At 44.2% G+C, this 18,563-nt stretch overlaps 1 protein-coding gene across 4 annotated transcripts in view; it reads left to right on the top strand.

Moving 5' to 3' along the window:
- PLCH2 (phospholipase C eta 2) overlaps positions 1–17,527 on the top strand; it is a 75,022-nt gene extending 57,495 nt beyond the window's left edge. Inside the window, exons 13-24 of one of the 4 annotated variants that reach the window (XM_064397160.1) lie at positions 604–696; positions 1,162–1,262; positions 1,586–1,683; positions 2,004–2,186; positions 2,946–3,053; positions 3,229–3,353; positions 3,762–3,846; positions 4,277–4,423; positions 5,332–5,411; positions 9,762–10,815; positions 13,591–13,620; positions 14,611–14,719. In XM_064397160.1, the coding sequence (XP_064253230.1) occupies positions 604–696; positions 1,162–1,262; positions 1,586–1,683; positions 2,004–2,186; positions 2,946–3,053; positions 3,229–3,353; positions 3,762–3,846; positions 4,277–4,423; positions 5,332–5,411; positions 9,762–10,815; positions 13,591–13,601 (2,085 nt within the window). In that variant the 3' untranslated portion in view covers positions 13,602–13,620; positions 14,611–14,719. Of the gene's footprint in view, positions 1–603; positions 697–1,161; positions 1,263–1,585; positions 1,684–2,003; positions 2,187–2,945; positions 3,054–3,228; positions 3,354–3,761; positions 3,847–4,276; positions 4,424–5,331; positions 5,412–9,761; positions 12,079–13,590; positions 13,621–14,610 lie in introns of those variants that run through there. The other 3 variants (XM_064397157.1, XM_064397161.1, XM_064397159.1) reach the window with 3 other exon arrangements.
- Positions 17,528–18,563: the final 1,036 nt, after the last annotated feature.

Below are 18,563 nucleotides of genomic sequence, written 5' to 3'. Positions count from 1 at the left end.
ATACAAACTCTTTATCTTGCTCACACAGCAATTGGAGCATGAAATGTACTCTGAAATGACTTTTCAACAGAAAGAATTTGATTTTCCATTATAAAAACTGCTTATGAATGTTGGGCTCCTTTTATTCCTCAGTTCTCCGTGTTCTGTGCATTTTCAGTTAAATTTTAATTTTATATTCACTCTAATTTATAAAAATGTACTCAGCCCACAGACTACACTTCATGAAGTTGAGGCATTTTCATTTAGACTTCGTAATAAGCCACAAAAACTTTGGGAAGATTGTTCCATGCAAATGAAAAGCAGTGGAGATCTGTCAACAATGAGCAGGTGTAATAACCAAGGATTAAAACTAAACTAGGGATGAGAACTAAAAATTATCATCCTAAAACATTCTGTGGGGTGAGTTTTGACGTATTTTAAACCCAATGCTTTACATGATGTATCAGAGAATTCTTGTGAGAGCCACCACAAGGCCAAGGCTTCCAAACCCTTTAGCAGAGGTGTTACCCAGAAGAGTCAGTGCCAAAACCCCCTCCTGTTTGTGCTGATATCCAGAGACTGTCTGAGCTCCTGTGTTCTTTCTTCTCTCTTTGGCTGCTTCAGAGTAAACTTGAGGATGATGCAGAGTCTGGGGAAGATTTCAGTGCCAGCAAAAGGCAGAGCAGGTCACTCATGGGCAGCTTCTCCAAACGCAAGGTGAGCCCCTGCCAAGGTGAGGTCTGCACCAGAGCTTGGGTTCTTGGAGGGATTTTTATTTTTGCATGCAGTGGAGAGGAATTTCATAACTGCAACATCTGCAGCACCTCGCTCTGAGGCTGCTCCCTGAACAGACAGGCTGGGGAGCTGCTCATCATTGTGCATAACAACCCAGATTCAATCTACATGAAGGTCTGAGGGCGTCCAAGATCTAACTGAGAACCACAAAAATTAATTTACACCTTATATCTGAGGATTTGGGCTTCCTTTATAACGAGGCTCAGACCTTGGGCTGAGTTTTCCCCATGTGCAAATTTTGCTGCAGAGCCGAGTGTTACGAAAGCTGTCATTTTCCATTTTCTCTAAGTAACACACTCATTGGCATAACAAAGCAGAATTGTAGCCAGCTGCTCAAACTTTGATCACACAGTTATGATATTGTGGTTTTATTTCCTTCTGGCACAGAAAAAAGGAAGCAAATTGAAAAAGGCATCAAGTTTGGAAGAGGGTGAAGACGACTCGGATTCTCAAGGGAATTTGGCCAGGAGCTCTGTACATTACAGCAGGTTTGTTAACAAATGATTGGACAATTCTGTTGCTAAAATATGCCAGCATAAATGCACCCACTAAATAGGTTTGCTTCTGGTCTAGATGCCAGTTTGTTGGTGACAGGAATGTGGGGAGATGCAATGTCTGTCACAAAATCACCAGAATGATCTCTTGGTGCTGTTCAGATTAATTAGCAAAGCACAGTGGACCTTTTATGCATTTTGAGCTCTTACTGCCTCATCTATTTCTTTATCCTGATTTATTTTTAAATATGAAATATAACATTTACCCCTTAATTGGTGGGAAGTCAATTTGTTTTGTTAATTTGTTGCCTTTCTAGGGTAAGCCGACAGAAGAAGACAATGAAGCTGTCCAGGGCCCTGTCTGACCTGGTGAAATACACAAAGTCTGTTGGCATCCATGATGTTGAAACTGAAAGTAAGTTGAGCTAAAAGTTTGGTGAAAATAATTGCTGCACAAAGAAATGGAAATATTTATGTTCGTGCATATATTTTTATTAGAAGAAGACCTCTTAATGAAGATTCAGGTCATGATCATATTCAGCTTCACTTTCCCAACCATAACTGCTCCAATAAGCAGAGTGTCTGCTGTAATTTAAGGAAAACAGAGTTCCTCTGAGTGGCATGCACTGAAATGATGCTTGATAGCTAAAAAGGAACCAGTGCTATGTACTTTTGAAAGCTTTATCTAGATGATGAATAAATGAATAAGGAGATTACCTCTAATCTCCTCTGCAGTCTCTTCCAGCTGGCAGGTTTCATCTTTCAGTGAAACCAAAGCCCACCAGATCCTGCAGCAGAAGCCAGCACAGTACCTGCGCTTCAACCAGCACCAGCTGTCCCGCATCTACCCCTCCTCCTACAGAGTGGACTCCAGCAACTACAACCCCCAGCCCTTCTGGAATGCTGGCTGCCAACTTGGTGAGCTGGGAGGAAACTCCTTTGTTTTTTGTTCTGTTTCGGGAGGGATGTTGTGGGATATGGATTTGTAGAGAATTCCGTCCATGGAATAGGATAGACGTTGTTGGGAGAGAAATGGAGCTGGAAACAAGTTTCAAAGGATGGCCTTGCAAATAAGAGAAATACTTTGGAGAAATACAACTATGAAAGATGCATTGAAGTAAGACTTACAAGGGGTAATTTTGGATGATTTGCTTTAAAACATGTATAACATAGTGTAACAGAAGCTGATAGGCCAAGAAATGCTTATAATGTATTGTAATTAGGAAATAATTGGCTTCTGATTGTGATGGTGTGAATTATAACATCTGTATTGTCTCACCCTTCACATGAGACTGAAAATAGAATAAAAGTTTTTAAAACATCTCTCAGAACTTCCCCATCTCCGGGTCAGAAATAGCTTAATTCAACAGGATGTTTGAATAGGAGCACTGGAATCACCCCTTAGGACACTCTGAGTTCTCTGCTTATCCAGCTTTGCTGACCATGGAGTCCTCCTTGGTACTGTCCCTGGATTGATTACCTTGAACTTGTGTCTTACATGCAAGGAGTTGTCTGGTGAATGGAAATAAATAAACTTCTCAAATGCAGGAGGGCTTCAGAGTTCAGCTCTTCTGGAGAGCTTCTCTCCCTGAAGCTGTAATATATGAGAATAATTTTCCATAAGATATCTGATTTAAGAAGTCAAATTGGAATCTGATTTTTTTTTTTTTTTAATAGTTGCACTAAACTACCAGTCAGAGGGGAGAATGCTGCAGCTGAACCGGGCCAAATTCAGTGCCAATGGGAACTGTGGCTATGTCCTCAAACCAAACTGCATGTGTCAAGGTAAGGAAAAGCAGCAAAACCAGTGCAACACTGATTGCAGGACAGGATTGGCTGTGAGGCCTTGTTGCAGTTTGTTTAGAGATTCATTTCTGATGCCAGAAGCAAAAGAGCCAGAAGGTATCTGTAATTAAAGTCATGTTGCACTTTCACATTATGGGACCCTTCATCCTTACAGGTGTCTTTAACCCAAATTCTGAAGACCCACTGCCTGGTCAATTGAAGAAACAGCTGGTTCTAAGAATTATCAGTGGTCAACAACTCCCCAAACCACGTGATTCCATGCTGGGAGACAGAGGAGAGGTATGGGACAGCTGTGGCTGTTATTTTGTGATGCAGAAGGTTTGTTTCCATTCTGGCTGGGCTGAGGATGAGGATTCCACATCCTGCAGTTGCTTGTCAGGAGACACAGTCCATGAATAAATTAGGTCATGAACATCCTACATCTTCAGGTGGTTTTCTTCATTTTAAGCATCACAGCTGTGCTTGGATGGCTTTTCCTCAGTTGCCAACACAGTACTTCCAGAAGAAGCAAAAAAAAGAAAAAAAGGGAGAGAGATGTTATCAATTTAATAATCCACTCCATAAGGCTCAGGACCAATAATTACCTAGACACTCATGTACAGTGCCCATATTGTAAAAGCCATTTGCTTGGGTTTCATCTTTGCCACTCTTTCTTTTCAATATTTGTTGATTTTTTTTGTTTTTCAGATCATAGATCCATTTGTTGAAGTAGAAGTTATAGGCTTGCCTGTTGATTGCTTCAAAGAACAAACCAGAGTAGTTGATGATAATGGTAAGATTATCTGGGAATTAAGTTTTTTTAATGGCTGAAACATCCTCTTTCAGACAAGTTTTTTTCATAAGAATAGGAGTAGATAAGATTTGGTGCCTATTATGGCAAAACACTGAAAATTGGGTTTCAACATTTTAAATGTTTATTAAACTTGGATTTTGACTTGTTTGAGTTGGTATAAATATGCTGAAGGCCTTGGTAAGAAACAAAACATTTGTTTTCTCATTATGTGTGAGAGAAGGGTATTTTGAGCTTGCTGTGGTCAAAAGCCAGGTTGGCCAAATTTAGGTAACACCCAACTCTGTTCCTTGTGGGAATGCTGGATTTCCCAAGAACAATCAGTCAGGAAAACCAGAACGACAGCACAGCTTGGGCAGACTTGTTGTTTGTTGTGAATGAGATTCCTAAAGGCTGATTCCCCCTCTGGAAGGTTTTAACCCCATGTGGGAGGAGACCTTGGTGTTCACAGTGCACATGCCAGAGATTGCCCTGATCCGGTTCCTGGTGTGGGACCACGACCCCATCGGGAGGGATTTCATCGGGCAGAGGACAATAGCCTTCAGCAGCATGATGCCAGGTAAGAGAAAGCTGACACCCCAAATTAATGGGCTGGGATTCTTCCTCTGAAAATGCAAATTAATGTGTCTGCTGCAGAAATTTCTAGTTAGAACAAGAGATTGGAGTTTGGGCCCTGAGTTCTCTGCCTTAGTCAGCTCCTGACTGATAAGGTGATGAAGACTAAACCCATTGACTCTAGATTTTTGGGACTAGATTTTGAAAAAGTGGGTAAGATTGTTAAGCAGGGTGAGTAAATACTGTGGGCTTGGCAGGCTGCTATGCAGAATCTTTACTCCTTTAGTGCTTTCTACTCTCTTTCTTCACACCAGTTTTTGAAAAATTCTACGGTTTTGCTTGGTTTTGTGACTATGAGTAGTAGTTTAACACAGAATAAAAAGTTACCTATTCTAATGATGGGATCCAGGCCATTAAATGCCATTTTCTCACAGTTTCCTCTTTCAGTTTTCATTTCAGTCTTCTTCCACATTAAAACTTCTTGTGTGTGTATTTTTCTTTCCTTTCAAAGTAAAGGAAAAAGTTTGCCTTTAAGATTAAAAAAAACCATCCAGTCCCACTAAAGTGACCTTGGATGAAAGGTTTGCAGTCTCAATAATGGACTAAAACTCCAGAGGAGAGAATGTGGTCGAGTTTAAATCATGGCTTGACAGCAGCAATAACAGAGCCTGGATGAAACAGGACAGGGCTGTTTTATGAAACCATGACAAAAAACGGGGGTGAAGCTTGCAGGTGGTGTGGCTCAGGGACACCTGAATGTGGCAAGGTGATGCTCAAGCCTGGATCCTCACTGTGAGGAGGAGCTGGGAGAAACCTGCTTGATCTCTTCTGCTGCTCACCAAAGGAAAATCTCCAGCTGCTCCCCCTGTGACCTCCCCCAGCCCTGAGCCAGCTCTGCTCCCTCTGTTTCAGGTTACAGACACGTGTACCTGGAAGGCATAGAAGAGGCTTCCATCTTTGTGCATGTGGCTATAAATGACATCTGTGGTAAGGTGAGTGTCTCTGTGCTGTGCAACACCCCCACAGGAGCTGCCAGGATCTTGTAGCACACCAGGGAAGCTCAGGGGGTGAAGGTCCAGGCTGACATTTTTGTTCACTTGGAGTAAAATTGATCTCTGCGCTTGTCATGGTAGCCCGAGATCTTTCTGAATACCCATGGAGATAAAGGCAAATTGTAGGGAAAGTTATCAAAGAGATTCTTGCAGTGCCTTTTTGAGGAAGCCAAAGGAGAAGGTTATTTTCTTGCAGCACACACATTTATACAAATAATGTGATTGTGGGTGCACTTTGCTGAGCCAAAGTTTTACACACCTTAACCCTGAGCACTTGTTCCCTGCAAAGCTGATGCTTTAAAGGCTCTGCCTGATGTTTTGCTACTTTAAATTTAATTAAATTCTACAAGCTTTTTTGCTTTGGATTTTTTGCCATAATAACTCTTAAAATGCAGAGGTAATAGTTGGACATATTTACACTTCTTGTGTGTTTGCTTCACACACAGGAAATAAACAATTCTCAGGGTGCCACATCTCAATTTCCACAAAAGTAAAGCCCTAATTTCAGACTTGTTCTAGGCCAGCTAAAAAGGAGACAGCTCCTGTCCTCTGCGTGCAGTGATCTGTGCTGTTAATTCCAGTGAAATCAGGTACAGAGCACCTTGCAGGATCCCAGTTTGTCCCACAGCAGTGAGGTGCAATATCAGCATCAGGACAGCAGGAGGAAATAAAACTTCTCTGCCTCCTTTGTTTTCTAATTTTTCTTCTTTAATTTCAAAATCAGAGTTAGAAAACCTGCTCAAGCACGAGTAAAACGTCAGCAGTGGTCAGGGTTGTTAATGGTGGTGAAATCGGGTACAGAGCTCCTTGCAGGATCCCAGTTTGTCCCGCAGCAGTGAGATGCAATATCAGCATCAGGACAGCAGGAGGAGGCATCCAGCGGGCTGGGAATGCCCAGGTCCTGCTCCAGAGGGAAATTCGAGCAATCCTGAACAGGAAAACAGCTTTTTTACACTTTAATCATCACTCAGTTACTTAACTCCAGCCGCTGCCCTTGCCAGCAGTGTTTAATGGAAGGGCCAATGTTCATCCTCTGGGAATGTTTGAGGTATTTTCAATTCAAACCTCCTTTGGCAAATCCTCTCTCTGTTCAGCCTTGATTTCCTGGCCTTTCATAATTATTTGCTCTTACTAACTTCTTCATGAGTGACTGGCTGTGATAGTGTGCAGAAGGGCAACCTGTCCATTTAAACTTTGGGAATTTTTTTGGGACATAGATTTTTCTTGGTGCTCCCTGATTGCTTCTCATTGTCACTGCAGTCTCTCTGGGCTTGCTGGTGTTAGGAAGTGATTCTGTGCACTGAGAAAATATAAAGATTTGGAAGGAAAGTCTGTATGTGTTGTGGTTTTGCTTTGGTTTTTAAAATTAATTTATACTTTTTAATAAAAACTACTGAAAATGTGGAACAAATATTACACGTCCCTTTCTGGTTTGGTCTGTCTGAATTACTTTTTGCTTTGATTTTTGGTTAAAGGGCTGTCCAAATTAGAATTTTTTCTTTTCTCCTCTCTTAATTATGGGCAGAAAAATCACCCCAGTTATCAGCCTGGTTTTACCTATCCTTTATTAATCCAGAGATTCTAATGCAAACATTTACATTTTGGGACTTTTTTATCAATGGAGATATTCCACCTGCTCAGTAGCTTGGTATTACTAAAACAGTCTTAGATTGGTTTTTTTTGGTTTTTTTTTTCACTTTAACTTATGTGTGAAATCTCTTCCAGATTGCTCTGTTTCCTGGAAAGGCTTTTCTTTGTTTCTGTCTCCTCTGTGGTCTGCTGATGTAGTGCAGAATTTCTTGTGGTTTTTCTAGATGTGCCTATCTCTGAGCTCCTCCCTCACCGTTACTCTGCCTTTACTCTGTCTGTTTGTGATTTCAGTGGGCTTCTCTATGTCAAAAAAGTCTCCTTTTAGAAGCAGAGCGTTTTTAGACGCCTTGAAGGTACCCCTCCTGTCCCAGGGAGGTGCAGACACCACCACACACCTGCATGCCTTGAGCTGGTAGCTTCATTCAGCATCAACCTTTCCTTGGTAGCATTCTCGAGCTCTCCAACTCATGGAACATGAGCTGTGACATTGGACTGGCTCACCCCTGTGGGGTCATGGACAGCCACAGAGCCCTCCCCGTGTGAAGCAGATCCAGGATAAAGGCCCTGCCACTCTCCCCCTTCTCTGAGCCTCTCCCTCTCCTGCCTTTTCTCTGGAGGGCCATCATTCAAACCCCTTTCTGAAAAGAACATTGACAGTGAATCATTTGCTAAATTGTGGGAAAGCCTCTTGTGCTGTTTTTCAAGTCTGCTTTCCAGAGTGAAACAGCCCTGTAAAAGCTGGGCTGGAAGCTGAAAGCACAGTGTCCTGGATCTCCCTCAAAACTGCTCTCTTTTATTTTTTTTCCTCCTTTTAAAACTTTTTTTCCCCCCCAAGTTAATCAAATCTGCCTTTGTGTTCTTGAATCACTTCATTGATTCAAGCAACAGTGTCCAGCTTAACAAAGCTGCAGCAAACAAGCCAGAATGACACCTTGGGCCCTGCACTGCGTGTCACCCATTCCATCAGTGCTTCCCTTTTCTTTTTGGTGGATATTATTTGTCTGTGTTGTTTGTATGACAATTTTTTCTGGGTTTTGCAAATATTTATATTGTCTGATTTTTATAGCAATAAATTCATGTACTTGCCAACTTGTCTCCCAGTAATCCAAGTAGACTGTTCAATAGTCTGGTTCTCACAGAAGATTTTTCAATATTTAATATTTGCCTTGCATGGGAAAAATCGAACCCCACCATCTCTATCTTATCCTAAAGGTAATTCTTGTTAATGTCCTACTCATAGTGGGAATTGGCACGTGATAACTAAACTTCAGTCAATTATAATTGACTAAATATTATATGAAAAAATAATATTATGGATACTTTTACTGGCCCTTGTGTCAGCCAAATAAACCTTGGTCCCACATGGCAGCTTGGGCAGAACACTCAGGGTAAAAGCAGCTTCAGCCCAGGCTCAGTGCAGCAATAAGTCCTGCACAGCAGAACTGGAAATGCACAAGCAGGCACTCAAATATTTATCTGGGGGTGAAAGGCTGTTGTAATTTAAATGAGACCCTTCTGTGCCTTTGTTTGGCACTGCAGAAATGTGACCTCGTGTGACATCAGAGGGCACAACTGGAATGGCAGCGAGCGTGGCTGCTGCTCAGGTTCTGTCACAGGCTCCTTAAAATGCCACAATCTCCCCTGGGTTTGTTCATTCTGGTGCTACAGCTGCTCCAAAGTCTGATCCAAGTGGGAAATAAAGAGAGCAAAGAGGGAGAAGTAGATTAAAAGAGAAATACCTTTCTGTGCTGGAGGGGATCTCTGTGCCCAGAGCAAACCAGCGCTGACTCAGGCATCAGCCTGGGCTTGAAAAGTTGGCAAGTACACCTGGAATGTTTGCAGGAATGCTGGAACTCTGTTTCATTGAAATGTTAATCAGTTGTATGGTGGTGGGAGATTTATGATGGTGAATTTATGTGTTTAATGCTTAAATAACTACTGAAGACTATGGAGAACTGTGATATGACACTAACTTCCCTTGTTTGTAGTGTGTTTCCTCAGTGCTGAACACATACACCAGTGTCTTGGGATAAGTGTTGTATGGTAGGAAAAATTACCAAAATGTAATCACACAGGTAGAAATTTGAAATACTCAATGATCTTTTGTGTGTATATAGTTAACTGCTACTCCTGACAGTGCTCAATTCAATTCAAGTGTAGATCTCCTTTATGTTGAAAAAATATTTTATTTTATGGTCAGTGTTTATTTCCCAGCAGTTCCTAGAAAATTCATTTATAGCAAGAACTTTAAATACATCTGCTTTGGGTGAAAGTGAGAAACTCTTCAGCTTTCAGAATGAAAGCCTTGTAGACAGAAGTATTTCCTTTTTTTTTTTTTTTTGTTTCTCTTTTCAACAGCTCTAATGTTTATGTAGATGTTGTAAGTAGTTACATGCTAGAAAGAAAATGATGACAAATACAGAGATAAGTGTGGCTGGAAAATGTTATCTAAAAACAGAGCTGAGGAAAAAAAAAAAGAGATGTGTTATTTTGCAAGGCTGCTGTTAGTGATTTTTTTTTTTTCATTTTTAATGCCTGTCCTATTTCTGGGTTAGTTCTCATGCTGATGGTAGGAATATAGCAGGAGACTGCATGTGAACGATCATTTGTTCATGAGTTCCTGTGCCCCGAGGAAGAGCCTTACATTTTTTATAAGGGGCTTTTTTATATTTTTATTTTTTTTTCTCGTTTCTTTTGCAGGCCAAACAAGCTCTAGGTCTAAAAGGGCTGTTTCTCAGAAATCCAAAGCAGGCCTCTCTGGACAGTCATGCTGCTGGGCAGCTCCATCGCAAACATTCCTTTAGCAGCCACATCCTGCGACGGACGGCCAGCGCACCCACCAAGAGCCAGAAGAAGAACAAGAAAGGCTTTCCAGAAATCGCTTTTGACACAAAGGACAGCAGCTCTGCAGGGGCTGGAGAAGGGCGGGAAGTGGAAGCTGCCTCCCAGCCTCGCTTTGTGCAAGAGCCAGAAAGCGCTTCCCCGTCCCCAGCTCCCCGCGACGGCGCCGCTGGGGAGGCACCTGGCAAGGCCTTGAAAGGTAAGGCCCAGGGCTGTCCCCAGGGGCCAGGGCAGAGCTGTGCCCACCCCGGGGCTCCCTACAGCGAGCCCTTGCCCAGGGCACACAGGGTGAGGCTGCAGGAGCCCCAGGGAGAGAAGCCAAGCGTCTTCGCCCGCTGCGCCATCAACAGCTCGGGCAGGATCGGCGTGGCCACCAACTGCATGAAATGCATGATTGGCTCCAAGGAGAGCCCTGACCCAGAGGGGCCCTGGAGTGACCACCCTGGCAGGCCCCTTGCTAGAGAGCCCCTGCACGCTGGGCAGGGCAGCAGTGCAGAGGAGAGGGTAGAGCTGCACACCTGGGTGGTCAGAGGGCAGCCCAGGCCGCACGCAGATCTGCAGCCTTGCAGCAGCCCCGGACCCGCAGGTGACCCCAGGAGGAGCACCCAGTCTTTTGTGAGCCCAGGGAAGACGAGTGGTGACTCCAAGTGCCACGGGATGAAGGCTCATTCCCGGCAGCGCTGGCACTGCCAGTCAGGTGGCAAGTATGGAAGCACTGTCAACCTGGTTGCAGCCAGCAATGGCTCCATATCCTCCAACTCCAGCAGTCTAGAGAGCCTTGGAAGCCCAGAGTTCCCCAAGCACTGGTCTGAACCTTCTCGAAGGCAAGTGGGCACCCTACAGAGGGAAATGAACGCCTTGTTCGTTCAAAAATTGGAGGAAATTCGAAGTAAATCCCCTATATTCTTTACTGGTAAGACCAGATTTTCTTCACCCTTCTCCACTGTAGATCACATCATCGTCCCAGCTTCTGCATAGCATCCTTACTTAGAAGCTCCTCTATGTTGTTTGGCTGTCAAGAGGTCTTTTTTTTTATATTTTTGGCAATGACAGAAGAAAAAAAATCTGCATAAATATTTTTATTTTCTTTTTTTGTAGACGTGTCTGGTTTAGCTTAGTCCTTGCCATGCCTAGTTAACCATCTGCAGTAGTGACGCTGTCAGTAGTCCATAAATGTTGGGGCTGTTTGTTCAGGGCTTTTTGTTTCCTTGATTTTCTTAGTGACTGTGGTATGATACTAAGTAAATTTTAAGATCCAAACCAGAGCATTAAGTGGGATTGAATATGGAAAACTCACATCAACAAACAATATTTCCATTATCAGCCTTTGTGTTCCACTGAGGGATAACCACATCAGGAATGATGTCTAATGAGCTCTCTGATAACAAAAAACCTGTTCCCTCCTCAAAGATCAAAATCACTGCTGTCAGTCCAGGAATTACTGGATGTATTTCTCTGCTCTGTTCAGGAGATGTATTTTATAAACACAGCAACCCATTCTGGCCCTAAACGTGTGTGCAAACCTTTCTGCTGTGCTGGGATGTGGGCTTGAGGGCAGAGCTGCAGAGGGCAGCAGAGTGTGTGATCTGCTGCTCCCTGGCATCAGCCAGCCTGGGGCACTCCTGCCATTCCCCACTGCACCCCAAAACGTTCCCACTTAGAGGAAAGCTCCTAAAGCTGCAGCATTTTGTGGTTGTTTCACACAGGGACTGTGTGGCTGCACCTGTGCCATGAGCTGGGGGTTTGTAGAGATGGGAATTCAAAGCAGAGGCAATCAAAGGATGTCTTTTAGTAAGAAAAATGGCATTTTTCCTCCTGATTTGGCAGGAATGGGACAGAAGGAAGGAGATTTTGATAAGAATTTTCTGCTTCACAGGACTGTAAGGAGAAAGTAGGAAATACAGCTTTGGCTGTGGCTGCAAGAGCTCCTCTTCAAATCCTCACCCTCCTTGTTAATTGTCCAAGAAATGTGGACACTGATGATTACATTTTCAGGAATAGTGAAGTGATTTTGGTGTTTTTCCTAAAATGTAATCCCTTTTTTAATAACAGATTCTGAGTGCCCACCTATAGTGGGCTTCTTTGAAAGCCTCATACAGAAATTTGAGACATTTTATTTATTTGACCAATTTTATCTGGTTGGGTGTCTGAAATTTACCTTCTATTTTTTATACCACTTTTTTAAAAACATATTTTTCCAATATCTGCTTCAGGCTTTTAGGAAAATACCAGGACAATGGGAGGGGAGAAATTTGCTGGTTCCCGTGACTTGCAGTTAATCCAAAGCAGCAGAACTCTTTCTATGCCTAAATTATTGGCATTTGGCTTTTCACAAACTCTGAGTACTGTGACATATGAAACCATTTCCCATTATCAGTGCCAGCTCCCCTGCCAGCCCCCCAAGTCACTAAACAAATATTGTGATATGCTTGAAATTTGATTAAATCCATCTGACTTCCCAAGCATGGAATCAGCAAACCCTTAAATTGGTGAAATGGTGCCTTGGACTGGCTGCTGCTGGTCCAGTGACAGCCCCTCTGTTTGCACAAACAGATCCCTTTCCCATCCTCCTGCAAGGCCATGCCCTGGGCCAGGAAACCAGGGAAACCAGCTCCATGGCTGCACTTGGGAATTGGCATTCTGCTGGGGGAAGTGCCCCTGGGATAAGGCAGGAGACTATTGCTGGTCCTCTATTATATATTAAATAAATATATTTAATGACAATTATTTATATCATATGAATATATACATATATATAACAAGAATATAATATAAATATTGAGATATATTAAAATTTATAAATATATAAAACATAAGAAAATATATATTTAACAATATTATAACAATATATAAAATATATATATTTAACAATATTTTAATAATAATTATTATTACTATAGCTGGCCCAGAATGACATTTCCCAGGGTTTTCCCTTCCCAACGTGCCCCAGTCTGTGCTGCTGGATGGGCAGAAGGAGAGTTTATAATCTGATCAGCTCTGGGCCCTTCCTGACACTCCTCCAGGCACTGAGAGTCTGGAGTGTTGGAGCTGGGTTATGGGATGTTGCAGTTGGGTTATGGGATGTTGCAGTTGGGTTATGGGATGTTGGATTTGGGTTATGGGATGTTGCAGTTGGGTTATGGGCACAGGTGCCTGGTTCCCTTCCAGCACTCCCAGCTAATGCAGGCCAGGACAGAGCTGCTCCCACCCCTGAGTTCTGCACTGGGCTGGAAATCCTGGTGCCAAGGCTCTGGGAGTGATGTTTTCCATTAGGAGAGGGCTTTGGAGGAGTCCAGATTCCTCTGAGCAACCTGGAAGATGTCCTTGCTTATATCAGGGTACTTGATGATTTTTAGGGTCCTTTCCATCACAAACCCCTCTGTGATTCCATGATTTTGTGATTCCATTCCCCTGTCCAGTGGAGTGTGTTCCTCCAACACTAACAAATATTTTCATCTTTCTATGATAAAAAAATGAATTTAATATCTGTCCATGTGTGGACTCCATTGAGTGCTCTGGTTGGTCAGAAATTCTTAGGATCCTACAACCATGTGTGAATATTCCTGTATGTCTCCTTTCCCTCCCTCAGCACTAATTTATCCTGTTATCTGCACCTGCCTTCCCTACATTAATTGGATTTTTCCTCTGTTCTGTCCTATTATTCTACATGCACACTCTCTCTCTCTAGTTAAGAACTGAAAGGACAAGAAAGTCAAAGGTAATGTCTGCTGAGTGTCCCTGATTCGAGCACCTTGTTGCCTGTAGTCCTGATTTTTGCCTGTTTGCTGCCCTATAATTACCTGCTCCTGTATCCTTGAGGTCGTGCTCTGCCTTGGTGGTGCTTTGTTAGTTCTGGAATGCATGTCTGCACTGTGCTTTGGAGATATGGGAAATAATCTTTTTGGCATGATTGCTTTGGCTCCCGGGGTGCAGGTGATAAACATTGCAGAGAATGGAGCATTTTCTCCAGGTAATTGGTGGCTGTAGTGATTCTCCAGGGCTGCACTCACATCCTGCTGTTCATGACCCATCTGTCTGCAGAGCTTTTTTTTGAAATAGAAATTACCAAGTTTTTTGGTTTTTTTTTTGGAAGAACAAAGTCTGTTTAAAGCTTTTGTTTTGTTTCTAAAAGTCCCATTGCCAACATTCCACTGTCTGCAGATCATTTGTAATCTGCTCCACAAGTCCTGTGCTGCTTCTCTTCTGAGTGGTTGGTCACTGGGATCACATCTGCTGGTCAAACTGGTGTTTGATCATTGTACATGCTCTGGTTGTGCTCTGACACCCTGACCTGTCTGAGTGCTGGAAGGAAGGAAAACTGAAAATCAAGTGGTGCTGGATGGTGGAGGAAGAAAAGCTGGTTTACAAAAGGGGACACAAAGGGCAAAAATTGCTGGGTACTGTTGTTGTTTGATAAGAAAACCAGAACAGTCACATGGTGCTGCTGTGCATGGACTGAGGTTTCTTGAAGCAACAGGGCTTTGTGCAGCTAAAACTGAATGTGCAAAATGTTTTGCTGCCTTTGGCCAGGCATTTGAAATCACAAGTTATTTTAAAAATCATGATTAACACGGGCAACTTGTACCTTGAGAACAAAATGGTAACACATAAGGAATGAATCTTAGCTCAGCTGTAATTTGCAAGAGATAACTAACCCTGCATCTGTTTTTCTTGTTTCTTTCTTTTTCTTTTCATGCCTCCCAAGCAGACATCTGCCGCTTCTCAATGCAGAGGTCAGTCACTTCTTTATGCAGCCTAGAAACGATCACAGAAGAGCCTGTGGCCAGTGAGAGCCATCACTGCAGCCTTCTCCTCCCCCTGCCCGTTACCCCTTACAGTGACTCTGAGGAAGGATCTGGCTCTGACCATTCCACGGAAGCTCCATCAGAGGGAAGCAGAACACCCAACCAGCCTCGAGAGCCCCTACCCTCCAGAGAGCAAGGAACCAACCTGGCTGCAGAAGACCAAGGGCAGGATGTCCCAGGAGCAGCTGGCACAAGTTTAGCAGCCCCAGAGGATGAGAGGACAAGCGTGGCAGGATGTCCCACAGAAGGAAATGGCTGGACACAGTGCAGTGAGGCTGAAGATCAGGGTGGATCAGCAGCACACCCCCAAAAAGCCAGGCTGGGAGAGGCAGCAGATCACAGTGCTGGCCAAGCTGTAGGAAACTGCCAGAAGCAAAACCAACCAGGTCAGGTATCAGCAGACACGAAAAGTACCTCTGAATCCAAAGGGCAAAACCCAGGTGCTGCAGCTGTTCCACCCCAGCAAAGCCGTGTCAGTAACAGCCCACAGGCACATTCTCCCCAGAAAGCCTGGGCTGCTCAGGCTCTCCCTGTCCCTGTTTCCCAGACGAGCTCTTACACATTGGCAAGAAGGGCAAAGAGTGAAGGACTGAAGACGTCAGACTTCTCAGCCTCAATAAAAATTCCGAGCAGCCAGTCTCCAGCAGCTGAAGTGTACTTTGATGCCACTGTCAACGACCGGATCTGGAGCAAGCTGGACTGCGGCAGCCACCGCGACAGCATGTCCTCCTCGTCCAGCATGTCCTCCAACGACACCGTCATCGACCTGTCCCTGCCCAGCCTGGCTCGCAAAAGCCTCCCGGACCTGGGCGTGGAGCCCCTGGCCATCAGGAAGGGCATGCGCCCGCGCTCCGCCACCGCCTGCAGCAACGAGATGCCAATGGTCAGCAAGAGCAAGTCCAACCCCAACCTGAGGTCTGGCCAGCTGCCGGCCGACGAGCTGTGCCCCCGGCCCCTGGCCAGGAGCCCTCAGGACACCTTCTCGTCCATTCCTAGAAGGCACACTTGGAGCAGGCTCTACATGGAGAGTCTCAGGCAGTCCTCCAACAAATCCAAAGCGCATGACACGGCTGGGAATAACCAGGCGAAGTCCAAAAGCCTCGGGGACCTTACCTCTGACGACATCGTGTGCACTTTTGAAAGCAAATACCGCAGCATCAGCCGGAGCTTCGTCACCCGCTCCATGCGGGAGCAGCGCCGCTCCTCCGGCCTGCGGCCCTCGGCCAAATCCCGGGACGAACTGACCGAGCAGCTGAAGAAGCTGACAGCCTTCCAGCAGGAAAACGACATCACGTCCCCCATCAGCCTTGAGCCCAGCGAGTCGGAGGAGGAGGGCGAGAGCGTGGGGCTGCTGCGGCGCTCGTCCTCGCGCAGCCAGAGCCGCGTGCGCTACATCGCCAACAGAGCGCGGCAGGCCCAGGAGAGGCAGCGCCTGCAGGGCCGGGCACAGCTCGGGGGCAGCCCCATCGAGGAGAGGGGCAACCCCGAGGGCGCCTGCAGCGTGGGCAGGGCCGGCTGCAGCGACCCCGCTGCCCACGCGGCCCTGGCGGCCTCGCCCAAAGCCCAGCCCGAGTGCGCGGCGGACACCGAGGTGTTCTTCATGCTCAAACTGTGACCCGCGCTCCTGTCACAGCAAAACACCCGAGAGGCCCAAAACATCCTGTGCTTCCCTTCAGCCAAGGGTGCTCGATACCACGACTCCAAAGGAATGATGAGGATTCATTTTTAATTGCGCTTTGCCCAGCCTCCGATTTGGCCTCCTTTGTGTTTCTTGCGTTTGCAGTTTGCTCTTGGTCTTTACTAATTTCAATAATTCTTCTGACAATAGTAACCTTGGTGTGTAACAGCTAAATGTGATGCTAAGGACAGCTAAGGTGAATTTTGCTCTTAGAAATCATGGATCTGTGTAAGGAGGCTGGACATAAAATCACATTTTATTTTCTAGAAGAGTTTGAGGCCTCTGAGGGTGTGAATTAATAATGTAGTAGATACAGTCCATCATCCATCGTGGACCTGCTTATTTCAGTGAAAATCCGTATTTTCTCTTTGAAGAAAAGCTCTCTTGTTCCAAAGCAATGCTTTTATAAACCCAGCCTGTTTATATATCTATATATATATATATAAATATCTATATATATACACCTGTGTGTATGCAAAAATATGTCTGCACATGTATGTACACATGCACACCCTGAACCTGAACTGTGACTGCTCCTTGTCTCAAGGCATTGTCTGAGGGAATTGAGACAGGAGAGAGAAGGGAATGGCTAAAAATAGAAATATCTTCTGACTTTACTTCAGAAATGGCTACAAAGCATGTTAGTCTTTTCTTGAAACAGCACTGTCCCTTCTTATGGTATTTTAACAATGCTGCTGTACATAGCACTTTTTGGATGAATTTTACTATTTCTGTATTGCACTGCCATGCAAAATTTTCAATGATATGTTTAAAAAAAAGAGATATTTAATTTTTTTAGATGGACATATTTAGAATTAAATAACAACCTAAAGAGAGTAATAATTCTTCCTCCCCCCTTTTTTTTACTTTTTATTTTTAGGGATGTTGTCATGTGTCCCCCCCAATCCCCAGTTATGATGTCATTTATTATAGATGTACATTTTATCAGTGATGGAGAAGAATGTTTACTGAGATGCATTTTAAAGAGAAAAAGAGGTTTAATTTTATTTCAGGCTGCATAGAGTCCCTATTATTGAGAGGATATTTTGCCTTTGTAATGATTCTTTTGTGTATATTGCAAAATTTAAAAATTTGTTTGTAAAACCACCTTACACTACTAAAATAAACATATTTAACCTCCCAGCTGGTGGCTCTTTAGCTGTAACACAACACTGGGGTTTGTGATACACAAACATGGTTCATTCTATCTGCTTTGTTTTTCAGCTTCCTTTGTGGATAACATTTAACTTTACTCTTTTTCAGAGAGGTGGCCAGTGCAAACCTACTCAGATTTTCTCAGATCCTCCAGAACTTGTACAAGGATTAGCAGAGACTGATATTGTGTGGTGTGACACAGCACAGGGGCTGGGGCAGGATGAAAATTCTGGGGCAACTGGTGGAATTGGTAGCCAAACAAACAGAAGGAGCTGATCCATCCTGGAGCAGCTGTACAAGTAACACAGATGGCCCTGTTTTATCACTGAGGGGGTTTAAAGCCTGGCTGAAAATGCTGCAGCACAATTTTGCTCTTCACCTGTCACTTGATTGAAAAATCACTTCTATTCCTGTCCCAGCAAAGTGCACAGTGAAAGTGGATTTTACTGCCTTCACACTCCTCCTGGAAGGGTTGTCACTTGTGGAGCTGGGAAGGGGCTCTTGGTTCTAATTTTAGTATCACTTAGCCACAAGAATTTAAGCTCTGAGATACCAAAACAGTAACGAAATTTAAACTCTGAGATATCAAAATGTAAGGCTGTGTTATCACCATGACACGGCAATGGGGCTGGAGGGGTTAAATTTCCTGATTCAATCTTTTCAAATGCTCTTCAGCATGTTTTGTCTGAAAATATTCCCTCAGTTTTCCAGGCTGGCTCAGATCTGCACAGCTTGTCTGCAGGACTCGGATCCTGCAGAAGCCAGGGCAGCTTTGAGCAGCAGAGCTTTGGGATGTGCACCGAGGTGACCCCACAGCATCACTGCAGGCTCTGGAGGGGAGGAGGTGAAGCTGCAGCAGAAACGTGTGATCTGCCAAGAGGAGCCTCCCATTGTGTCCCAGCACAAAGCAAATTTCATTAGCATTCTCTGGATGAAATATCATTCGTGTAATACTTTAATTTCGAGCTGAAAAGCTGTGGGGAGTCGCTGCTTTTGTAACTTTAATGCTTTTGCAGCTTTAAT

Source organism: Passer domesticus, chromosome 22 (assembly GCF_036417665.1).
Source record: "Passer domesticus isolate bPasDom1 chromosome 22, bPasDom1.hap1, whole genome shotgun sequence".
NCBI classification, from domain to species: domain Eukaryota; kingdom Metazoa; phylum Chordata; class Aves; order Passeriformes; family Passeridae; genus Passer; species Passer domesticus.
The sequence above is the reverse complement of the archived record's forward strand: the minus strand, read 5'-3'. Positions and strand labels throughout refer to the sequence as shown.